Below are 12,509 nucleotides of genomic sequence, written 5' to 3' on the forward strand. Positions count from 1 at the left end.
TGGATCCAGGCTCCTGCATATTTAGCAGTTAAAGAATAAAATGTGATAGTTTTTATTCCATTCAATTGTTCTTTGAGCTTGAATTCTGAAATTTTTAGGATTATATTAGTGCCTCTGGCTCTCCCATGGTTTTTGTTTGTTTGTATGTCTGTTTTGTTTTTTTTGTTGTTGTTGTTGTTTGTTTTGTTTTTTTTCTCCCAAGACAGGGTTTCTCTGTGTGGCCCTAGCTGTCCTGGAACTGGATTTGTAGACTAGGCTGGCCTTGAACTCACAGAGATCCTCCAGAAATATATGAAAAGAAAGTTGATGAAATAATGACTCTAGAAATGAACGTTAAAAACATCAACATTTGACTCCATTTATGTGACGCTTTCAACATCACACAAGTGTGGAGAAGTACATTCACAGTTGTTAGGGAAGGAAGTAACAGTCAGGAGCAGTGGTACACATGTTCATTCCAGCATCTGGGAGGCAGAGGCAGGCAGTCTCTGAGTTTGACGCCAGCCTGGTCTATATGCGAAGCTCCAAGCCAAGCAGCTACAATGAGGCTGCACGTGCTGCAATTCTCCCATGGGTTTTATCAATAAGCACTGTGAACCTGGACAGTTTGCACAAACCTAATCCCAACACTCAGACTGAGGGAGCAGTACCAAGAGATTAAGGGCAGGGCTGGAGAGATGCTCTTCCAGAGGGCCAGGGTTCAACTCCCAGGAACCACATGGTGGCTCACAACCATTTATAATGAGATCTGGTGCCCTCTTCTGGCCTGTAAGCATACATGCAAGCAGAAGACTGTATACATAATAAATAAATAAATCTTTAAAAAAAAATAGAGAGAGAGAGAGAGATCAAGGCCAGCCTAAACTACAAAACAAGAGCATACCTCAAAACACCAAAAATAATTACTGTAATATTATTATCTTCAATAGGCTTATGTTACCATTTAGGAAATTTAATATGCTTTTGTCATATTTAGGTATATGTTTATAAATGTTCTTATTTTTCCAATTGTTCAAGTATATTTTTATTATATGTCATAACATATTTCTAATTTCTTAAGCTTTATTAATATACAATTTACTTACAATGAACGTATTCATTTTATGTGCTCATTTTGATGAGTCTAATATACCAACACAGTTATCACCAAAAGTAAGATACAGACATCAGAAATATATCCCTATGTCTACAATTGTCATCCAACCTCTCCCCCGTCATCCAGCTCAAACCACAGATTACCTTCCTGTAATGGAGTTCCTATTGCCTCCTTTGGAACTGAGATAAAAGAGTTTCTAAAAGGACTTCTACAAGATTCTCTGGGCCTAGTCACTGGAAGCATCAACATTTTTGCAGTTGTTTACATTACACAACAGGATATGCTCCCATTTTTCTATCTATTCTTCAGGGGTTCCCATTTTCTGAACACAGCCACTTAAACTGCTATTTATTCAGTGTTCAAACACTACTTTCTGGGTGGTTATGTTTTATTTCTCTGAGGTGCTTATGTAAAAACAAGATAATGTGGTCAGATATTGAATGCTTGACTCTACAAAACAGCACAAAACAGCATTTGAAAATGACAATCATCTTACATTTCCCACATGCTTAAAAATTTCGACCACTGTATTTCTTTAAATTGTAATAATTTCAGTGGGTATTTTGTGATGTCTCTGGGTTTTAATTTGCATGTTGATCCATTCTAAAGACATTTAAATTACAAATTTTTAATAGAGTTTTCTTTTTACATCTCTATCTTTATTTGCTTAAAACTGATTTGATTATTTTTAACTACATGTCTATGGGGGCAGGGCACATGAGTGTAAGTGCCCTTGAGTCCCTAAGAGGGACTGGACCCTCTGGAGCTAGAGTCAAGGCAGCAATGAGGGGCTAGACATCAGGTCTGGAAGCTCAAAAGTTTTCTCGAAGGTGCTAGGATTCCTTTCATTGTCTCAAATGTTTTCCATTTTGATGGAGTCTAATTTTCCAATGGTAAGTGGCATTTTTTCCCTATCTCAAAGTGTGTATGTTTTTAATTAAAGGAATATCCTGTTTTTCCATCCACATTCACTTAGAACATTATACTTGCCCTAATGAATTAATTTCTATTTTTCCTAAAAATCAATAGTTTCTATTCCATTCCAATATGTTTGTGTTTAACTACATAGTCCATTTCTTGTGTATTGTAAATTTAAGTAGTTCGGGTCTTTATTCATCTTTTACAAGATTGACTAATTTCATATTCTTTGAAACTCCATACAAGATTATTATTAGCCAGACTTGATGCCACATGCTGGCCCCAGGATCTGAGAGGCAGAGGCACAGATCTCTGTGAATTCAAGGATAACTTGGTACATAGCAAGTTCCAGGCTAACCAGAAGTACATAGTGAGAGTCTGTCAGAGGGAGAAGAGATAGAGAAAGGAAGGGAGGGGTGTAAAAGGGAGGCCAGAAGAGGAGGGAGAGAGACAAACGCAGGAGGGGAGAGAGAAACTGAGACCCTTGAGGCAGAGACCATTAAAATTAGAATCAGCCTGAGTTGATAACTTTTAGCATAAATATTCGCTCTCAAAACATTTAAGCATTAACAAAAAGTAATGAGAGAAACATGAAAGTGTGATGATAGAGAAAAAATACTAAATTACTTAGAAAAGGGGAAGGAAGGCAGAGAGGTGAGCATGGTGTGGGAGGATGGACATAAATAGTAACCTCGCTGGAAATGAGTGGAACAATATCTACAAGTTTTATCTTTGGAAAGCCTAAGGAACAACATGCTTAGTTACAATCAACACACATAAGCATGGAGACCCAGACATGGAAATGTGCGCTCTGAAGTCCAAGGAGAAAAGTGTTTCTGTCATCTGTTACTAGGGAGCAGCCTAACACTAGGTCCTCAAGATCTACAGGTGGCCAGTGAGGGTGGTACACTCTTGTAACCCTAGCACATGTGTGATGAATACATAAAAATATGATCCCAAGGAAAATTACACACAGACATACACTCAACTACAGGAAAATTAATGTCCGAGTTAATATTTAATGTAGAGCAAGAAAATAGAGCAATCTGAATGAGACAAGCCCCAGGGTGAAACTACTCACTGAGGAGCAGAAGCAAGGCAGAGGACCTTAAATGGCCCTCCAGTGCTAACACCAACAGGCTGTACTCACAAGTAAATCTTCAAATAAACTTTGGTTAGTCTGAATGTATATATTTGGGTACCCATCATGCCTCCTCCTGAAATTCAATAATGTATGCTGCAGGAACAGGCACCTAATTATTACAGGTCTGGATATTGATATATTGATATTCTCTCTCTCTCTCTCTCTCTCTCTCTCTCTCTCTCTCTCTCTCTCTCTCTCTCTCTCTGTGTGTGTGTGTGTGTGTGTGTGTGTGTGTGTGTGTGTGTGTGCGCGCGCATATGTGTAGGGTCTCTCACTGAATCTGGAGTTCACCAGTTCAACCAGAATGATTACCCAGCAATCCCCAGGGATCCTGTTGTGTCTGCCTTCCCGGTGCTGGAATAATAGATATACATTGCCACACTCAGCTTTATCTACATGGGTGCTGGTGATCGAAGCTCAGTTCTTCACATTTGTGTGGCAAACATTTCATTGACTGAGCCATCAAGCTGCACCTCTCACTTCAATCCTACACACTATCCCACTGCACGCATTGACATTGCCTACTAATTCAACGTTAACTGAGCATATCAGCTCAATCAGTACGGATAGACAGGAGTTTCACTGATGACTGGAAATCCAGGGTTGCATTAGACCTTGCATAGGGCCAACATTCCTTTTATTCCTTTTTAGGACCTCTCTCTTATGAAAAGCTATTTGAAATTATGGTATATGAATGTGTTTTATCTTCTTACTTAATGTCATTAACACAAAAATACTATTGTTTTTCTTCTCAAAGTATCAGGCACTTCACTCACTAACTCTAATTCCTACTAAGTTTCCTCAGACGCCCACATGATTACAGTGTGACAGCTGAGAAAGGACAAGAAAAGTTAGAGTAACTAACCATGATTGACACACATCACTTTGCAGGATGACGAAAGCAGACAGTAAATACAAATTGTAATGGAATAACAACCCCACACAAGGTTGCAGTGGTAACCTGCCTTTGCAATGTTAAAGTACTGCTCACTAGCAGGGGTGAGGCCAGAGTGTTAGACGAAAATCCTCATACCTCATCACTCTGTAAAAAAACTATGAGGCAGCCTGCCTGGAGCCTTGTGACTATAATATATGCATATATGAAATCACCAAAGAATAAATAATTCAAAGGAATCATCTTTTAAATCATGAGGTTGAGGCCACCCTAGGCTACAGATTAAGCTCCACAGAAGTCTGGGCTATAGAGAGAAACAATGTATTTAAAAACTAAAACAACCTGTAAGTCTTTACAGATATTAGTAAAAATGAAGGCAGGGTGTTTCCTGGCGCCTTGCAGTGATCAATGGGAATAGCTACTGTGGAAAAAAGAATCCAATTTAAACCTCTTTAAGGATTAACCCCAAACGACCACCTCCTCTCAAATATAGCATTTGGGTAACCAGAACTTCTGCTCTGCTAAAGATGCAGCCAACCATCCAGAGGCTGCACATTTAATCTGTTTTCCTAGAGCCTCGACATTCATTTTCCCCTTATTAATGGGTGGAAAAGCAGTTCCCCTGCCAAGGAGGGGTAATTATTTAAAATGTAGATGGGCTGCACTTCATAGCTCCCAGCAGCTCAGCTGGCAGAAATGACGCCTCTACAAAGCAAATCAATTACTTACTGGATACAAAACAGGATGTCTGTCTGTTCCACAAGTGTCTGGGTTACTGCACTGAGTTGAGGAGTTCTTTCTTTCATTTTGATATCTAAGGCAATCTGATATGGAATATGCTTGCCTAATATTTGCATTTATCAAATAAAAGGTAGTTTCCATAGGATATTTATAATTTGTATCTATTATAAACTTCAATTTTAATTATCTTTATAATATGTACATGCCAGCATGGACCACCCAAACAATTTAGAGAGATAAATAATTACTATTTAAGGAATAATTCAGAAATGAGTAATTATATTCAACACATGAATAATCACATTGAAAAATATCCTACCACAGCACTGCTAGAGTTTTTCAGAACCTTGAAGAAAAAAAACCTAATGGAATTAATAAATGTAAAGGTTCAGCGTAAACTCACCTAGAACTGAGCTAACACCTAAGGACAAAATAAACGTTGACTTCTAATGAGAATGCCTAAGGAGGTATCCTGATTGGTGATAACAAACTAAAATACTAGGGTGAAGGGAGGACATAAGTAATAGTAAAAAGAGGAGTAACAGATATTTGGTGAGGTCACACTATGTGTTAAGAAACTGTTTTTGATTTACTGATTTTTATTTACTGATTTATTTACTGGTTGAAAGAGGAAGGGGACTTATGCAGGGCCAAGAAGATCAAATAACTGCTCATGTACGCTGAAAAGTGAGGGAAGATGGAGGACATATGATTTCATGAACTTCAGAGAAATCTTCTTAAATGACACCTGAAAAAAGACAAAAACAGCCAGAGAACAAACAATATCACATATGCAAGAGGATGAAAGATGTCTAAGGGCAGGCTTGATTGAGGACACAGATATAATTAGGTGTGCGTGTGTGTGTGTACTTGCAGATGTGGGGTATTTGTGTGTGTGTGTGTGTGTGTGTGTGTACTTGCAGATGCGGGGTATTTGTGTGTGTGTGTGTACTTGCAGATGTGGGGTATTTGTGTGTGTGTGTGTGTGTGTGTGTGTGTGTGTGTGTGTACTTGCAGATGTGCAGGCTAAAGGTTGAAGTTGGTTGGTTGTCTCAGTTCCTCTCCACTTATTTTTTGAGACAGTGTCTTTCACTGAACCCAGTGGGTTATTTTTGTTGTTGTTGGGTTTTTTCCCTTTGTTTTTTTTTGTTTTGTTTTTTGTTTTTTTGTTTTTTGTTTTTTGTTTGTTGAGCTGAAGATTGAACCACTGAGCTAAATCCCCAACTCTTCCTTTCTCTGTGTAACAGTCCTGGCTTTCCTGAAACTCACTTTGTAGACTAGGCTGGACTTGAACTCACTGAACTCTGCTTGCCTCTGCTTCCAGAATGCTGGAATTACAGGTGTGCACCGCTACCACCCAGCTGAGTTTTTAAGCTGAGGTAGGAGGATACCAAGTTCCAGCCATAATTTGACAGGAAGAGGGAAAAGAGACTGGATTTAATAAAAATTTCCTTTTTTTTTTTTTTTATCTCTGAGAAAAACCCTGTTACGAGGACAGAAAGGCAAATTTCTCACTGACTGGATATAAAAAGTCTCTACAACAAGAATAGAAAGGAGGAGAATACATTTCCCCAGAGAGGACGGACAGAAAGAAAAAGAAGCTGAAGCAGGAAAGAGCAAAGCAGAATTAATCAAGTCTCCAAAGGGTTCTAATCAGAGACTGAACTGACAGAGAAGGCTAGTCAGATGTAAGAATCCAGCTCAGGAAAAGAAAAGGTATAAACAGCACCAGCAGGGATCTGAGACCTGTGGGCACTGAGCAGGGTTCAGCAATCTCCCAGAACTAGAGCCCAGACGTAGGAGCAAAAATCAAGAAACAACAGCTTTGGGGCTGGAGACCGAGGCTCAATGGTTACCGGCACTTGCTGCTCTTTAAGTGAACCAGCACACACACTGTGGCCTCTAACTTTCCCTAACTCCAGTTCTAGGGGACCTGGTGCCCTGTTCTGGTCTCTGTGAGCACCAGTTAGCACATGATACGCATACATATACACAGACAAAACACCCATATACATAAAATTCATACATTTGGGAAAAAAGGCAGTGGCCTAAAAGTTCTAAATTTGGTGAAAATGGGTGATGACATGAAGGGCCAAGCACTGTCCTATGAATGCTCCCAGTGATACAGGACAGCAGGACAGTGTGCGCTTACAGAGAGAGTGGCAATGTGGCCACTCTCCTTCTTCCTCAACAGTGCTAAAAACCAAAAACTGGTCTACAAAGTAGTGCTTTCACACAAAAGTTCTCTAGAAAATGTTACTCATTTTGTACCTAAATAATTGAAAGGAACAGCCATATACCACCCATATTGAATCTACAAAGGTCTCAGCAAGGCATTTCTAAACAAATCATAAATACCACCATTAAAATATTTGTTTTGATTCTGGACTCAGAGTCACAGCTAATAAACAAGTGTGGGAATGTGAAATTAAAAAACAAACTGAACACAGCTGCTCAACAAGAAGTTTCACAAGTCTGTTTACTGGCATCTCTTAATTTCGTTTCTGAAAGGTCCCACAGAGCACAGAGCCACCAGTCACTCGCCAACCCGACTACTTGCCTCGCTAATCGGCATGGTGGTGGTACTCCATCGTGCATAGTTTACAGTATTTTTAACACTGCCCAGGAGTATGGCTTGTTCTTGCTCTCATTGTCCAGAACATGCTCATATAAGTGTCATCTAAGACTATGTCTCTTTTTAAATAAAAAGACTAAAACAAATTCTTTATACCATATCCTTGAGTACGACGTAATTCATACAAGAAAGCTGGCCTGCGAAGGGCCAGCTTTAGAGACAAAATGTCACCCTCTTCTTTATTATACGTCCTAATTGTTTCTTTAAAGAACTTCCCTAAACTTCAAAAAAATATTCCAAGCACTATGGTTATCTGTCATCTATTACATGCCCCATGGAAATGCCATTTTTAAATATCAGGACATTAATTAGAGGACTGATGTAAATTTTCTTGATATAAATAAACATATAAACATGCCTGGGTAAAGGAAAACACGTCTATTTAGTAAAGGGTCTATAACCTACAGTTCAAATAAATAATTAAATACACCAAATAAGTCAATTTAAAGACAAAAACACACATATTGCATTAAGATCTACTCAAATTATACAACATAGTACCTAACAGTATAATTCCGCTAGCAGAGGAAAAAAATCTCATTTTATATCATCACACTAATAAGCTTAGTAGTGTATCTGAAAGGGAGGACTCCAATGGAAAGTAACCAAAGGCACTTCATCTTCCCTGAACATTTGAACCTCATGGAGGAGAAGGAACCACAGCTACCTATTTAGACATCTGTGCACTCCACTGACAAGAACACGCCGTGTGTGAACATGCATACCTAGATCCAAGGAGGAACAGGAAGCACTGAGAAAAGAGAAAACAGTAATGAAACCTGGGAATGGTAGACCAAGCCTATGTCCCACCACCCCAGGCGAAGGATGAAGGCCAGCCTGGCCTACATATGACAGAGAAGGAAGGAGGTCAGCTGATGACCGACTAAAGGAAGCTATAGCTAACCAGATAACTCTTTTATAAGAAACTGAGTAGCTCCTAATTAATACTTGCTTTAAAATTGAAAAACAAAATCAAGATTTCCAAATCACCAACAATTGGCTGTTTCCCTCATCACAGACAACTGAGTGTTTTCTATCCTCTTGCTCCTCATTAAGCAATAAATAGTAGCATTCACAACAGGGGAAGTATCCAGAGCCAAACAATAATGATCTCAGACGAAATGTAAGCAACTGCATACACCTCTGTCAGGGCTGGAGAGATGCGGCATGTACTGATCTTTAGAGGACTTGGGGTTGGGCCCCAGGACACACATGCAGCTGACAACTGTCTGTAACTCCAGTTCTAGAGGAGCTGAAGCCTTCTTCTGGCCCCCATGGGAACTGTATGCACATGACATACATTCAGGAAAGATAATCACACACATTTTTTTTTCTCTGCCTACCAACTACAACATAACATTGTTCAAACTGAGCAAGGCTTCCTTATAAAGGCACTACCTAAGTGAAACACTGTACACACAGAAAACGTTTCTAAAATCCTGCCAAAATGACGCACACTCAAAAACAAAGCTCCCATACAATGAGCAAATAACTTTGTTGTCCAGTGTTCTGAGATGTTTACCAAGCATGCCCTGCACTCCGGGCCTCACTCCTTGGCGAGCATTTATTTCTACACAGGCAACAGAGTTATTTCCTAGCTAATCACCTTTTTAGTCAACACTTAGAACTGATTTCCTTTTCAAGAACTGACTTCCCCAAAATTATGACACCTCCAAGAGACTCATTTCTATATTTCAATCAGCATCCTTTCTTTCCGCCATAGAGTTTTCTTTCCCTTCCTTGTTAAGACCCCACTTTAACTAAGAGTGACACAGGGATACTGTCTCTTCGACTGTGTCTCCAAGTCCTCACAGGACAGTGTAGTGGCGATGGCCAAAGAGAGGGTTGAGATGAAACCGGTAAAATCAGAATTCATATTTTGGAAGACGGCTTTCAATAGTTTAGTGCCAAAAACCCTTCTCAAAAAATGGAGAAGTTTGTGGGGATCAATTCTTTCGAATAATATTGATTAAAAAGGCAAAATAAACACAGATTTTTTTTAAAAAAAAGTAAACAGAGTTATCTTAATGGTGGAGTCACTTACCTAGCACTTGGGAGGCCCTGGTTACAATCCTCAGCACCACAAACAAGTACAAGAACAAACAAATAAATACTGATCATGGGGTGTGTGTGTGTGTGTGTGTGTGTGTGTGTGTGTGTGTGTGTACTATATAGTAATTTCCAACATATTCAGATAATTATATAATAAAAGCAAATTATAAAAAAATACACATCAATCATTGTGCACAACTCACAGGTATAACAGATACTTCAGTGGAGCATTGACTCAGAAATAATCAGCCCATCTGGGTCAGTAGCTTCTTTGTCAAATATCAAAAGGAAAATGAGGAAGGAAAGAAGAATGAAGCTGGCTGGATATACAGCTCAGTGACAGCATTTGCCTAGCACGAGCCAGTCAGTCCCTGTTCAGTCTCCAGGACCTCAAAAACAAACAAAAAAACAAACAAACAAACAACAACAACAAAAAACTAAATATTCTATTGACCAGCCTCTTTTATTTTCAGAGCAGAGAATAAACCGCAGAGCCATGAATCTATAGCTGGGACAAGTTAAAAAGAATGTATTCCATAAGCATGCCAATACACTGAGATACTCGCCAGGCAGCAGACATAGAAAGATGGATTGGATGGCAAGAGATCCCAAGCGGGAAGGAAGCTACAAGCTCACAAAGGAAAGAAACAGCTAAACAAGTGATCATCTCCAAATAAATTATATCATACTTATAAACCCAACGCTCTAGGAACACAGAAAAGTAAATACAACATTTCTGTTTGAATCTTATCATGCATGCAAGTCAAACAGCAAATGGAAAGTTGCAGGTTTCAAACTAAAACCACAGAGAACTCATTGTGGACAGTGACGAGGTGACAGTTAGCTTTACACCATGAGTATGTTCTGTGTACAACGCAACATCAGAATCAGGAGAACAGGTAGCTTCCCACATCAGGGGTGCTCAGGGGTGATATGAAATGCAGATAATGCAAAGGAAAGTGGACATAACAGACAGAATTACAATGAGTCATGCTGGTTACCCAAAGCAGAGAGATAGAAGTGAGCAAATTCTCAGAGCATGTCTCCAATTTGAACTTAATTCCCCTAACAGTCAGAGAATTTCAATAGCTATTTGTCCATCTTAATTAAATCAATCTTACTGATCAATCACTATAATAAATATCTCTCTTCATCAAAAATGACTAATTAGGATATCGGAAGGAAAATTAGTCAAAAGTGCTCGATATGACTTTCTTGTTATCATTCTTTATTTTAAAATGGGAAAAAAAACCAGATCTTTCCCATCAATTCAAGTGATATGATAATTTCTGAAAAATAAGATAAAAATGCTAAGACTCTCAGATCCATCACCCAAATGAGCAGGACGTGAAGCCTATAAATTTACAAAGACAGAATCAGCTCTGGGACAAACACCAGTTTCATCTTGTTTAGAAACCATGCGTTTCAGGCTTCACTTATTTCTACTAATGTCAGGATTATCCAGCCCAGAATGCAAACCAAGAGACCGACATTCACTCTGTCCGTTGTTACAGTGTGAGAACTGGCTGGCTCTTGCTTGAGGAGAACTGTTCCTAACAGTGGGTGAGTACAAAACTACTGTTCTAGCTCAGAGATCAATACTTTCTTAATAAAAAAATTTAGAGGAAAAATGGGTAATAGGGCGTTCCACATTTTTATTAACATTAGTCATCATCACATGCCTTAGAAGCAAGCAGAAAGGAAGAATAGGAGAGAAGGACAGAGAGAAAGAACTAAAAGTAAGCTTGTATGATGTCATGTGGAAACATGAATCTTGTTACAAAGAACATGTATCTGTGGTACATTAAGATTCTAGTCTGTAATACTGATATTTGGCAAAATTAATGTGACTTCAAGAGCACTGCTTACACTGCATTTCAAACATCAGTTTACAGATAATTAAAATATAGTTCTGAATAGGGCAAGGTGGGATGAATTGTAAACTTAGTCATTCAAAGATCACTGGTCCTATTATTACTTACGATACACATGCCCCGTATTTCTGTGTGGTTTGTATATATACATACAGTACCTACAGAGGCCTGAAGAGGGTGTCAGATCCCCTGAGGCTCAAGTTACAGGCAGCTGGTGAGTCACTATATAGGTGCTAGCAGCAGAAGTTGATCAGCCCTCTACAAGCATAGCAAGGGCTTTTAACTGGTGGTCTGTCTCTCCAACGCCAGCCTGATTACAGACTTTCCATCTCCAAACTTATTAGCTAGAAAACTCATGAGATAAATGTTTTTTAAAAAAACTTACCACTAGTATTAAAAGCCATACAGCACACTGGCTTCTCGTGGGCAGGGAAGTGGGCCACAATGCCATCACTGTCTGAGTCCTCACTCACAAGCACCTTTGAAAAAGAAAGGATGAAGGTTAACCTTAGTCACTAATGGCTTAGAGGCCACAGCACACACTCCTCAAACCCTCAACAAGATGCTTGCACTGCACTGAATTTATTCTCATCCAAGTGAACTCCATCACCAATCCAATACGCCCCTCATAGAAGATGGATAATCTCCAAAAAACAGCCACTTAATATGACTACAGAGAGATTTGCTGGGAAAAAAAAATCACTATTTTCCCTATGATTAAAAAGAGGTTGATGGGCCAGGCAGTGGTGGTGCACGCCTTTAATCCCAGCCCTCGGGAGCCAGAGTCAGGTGGATCTCTGTGAGTTTGAGGCCAGCCTGGTCTACAGAGCGAGATCCCGGACAGGCACCAAAACTATGCAGAGAATCCCTGTCTTGAAAAAACAAAAAAAGTCAATGAATGAAAAATATAAAAAATAAGACAAATAATAATGTAGTATGGTACATAACAGTTTGTTTTATGTTTGATATCTTTTACACTTAATCATATTATTCTGTGTGTATACAAGCGTCGGTCACAGTATAGTTTGCAGGAAGCAGTTCTTTCCTATCACGTGATCTCAGGGATTGGACTCAGGTCATCAGGCATGGCAGCAGGCACCTTTACTAGCTGAGTCATGTTGGATTTTGAATTGTGATTTAAAAAGGGACACTTT

The 12,509-nt window shown here is 39.2% G+C and overlaps 1 protein-coding gene across 1 annotated transcript in view; it reads right to left on the minus strand.

Annotated features, from left to right (window-relative positions):
• Window positions 1-12,509, minus strand: part of LOC131901704 (BCAS3 microtubule associated cell migration factor) — a 383,069-nt gene that overhangs the window by 340,993 nt on the left and 29,567 nt on the right. Inside the window, exon 5 of the mRNA XM_059252806.1 lies at window positions 11,741-11,834. Within this exon, the coding sequence (XP_059108789.1) occupies window positions 11,741-11,834 (94 nt within the window). The remainder of the gene's footprint in view (window positions 1-11,740; window positions 11,835-12,509) is intronic.

This window comes from Peromyscus eremicus, unplaced genomic scaffold, assembly GCF_949786415.1.
Source record: "Peromyscus eremicus unplaced genomic scaffold, PerEre_H2_v1 PerEre#2#unplaced_226, whole genome shotgun sequence".
NCBI classification, from domain to species: Eukaryota; Metazoa; Chordata; class Mammalia; order Rodentia; family Cricetidae; genus Peromyscus; species Peromyscus eremicus.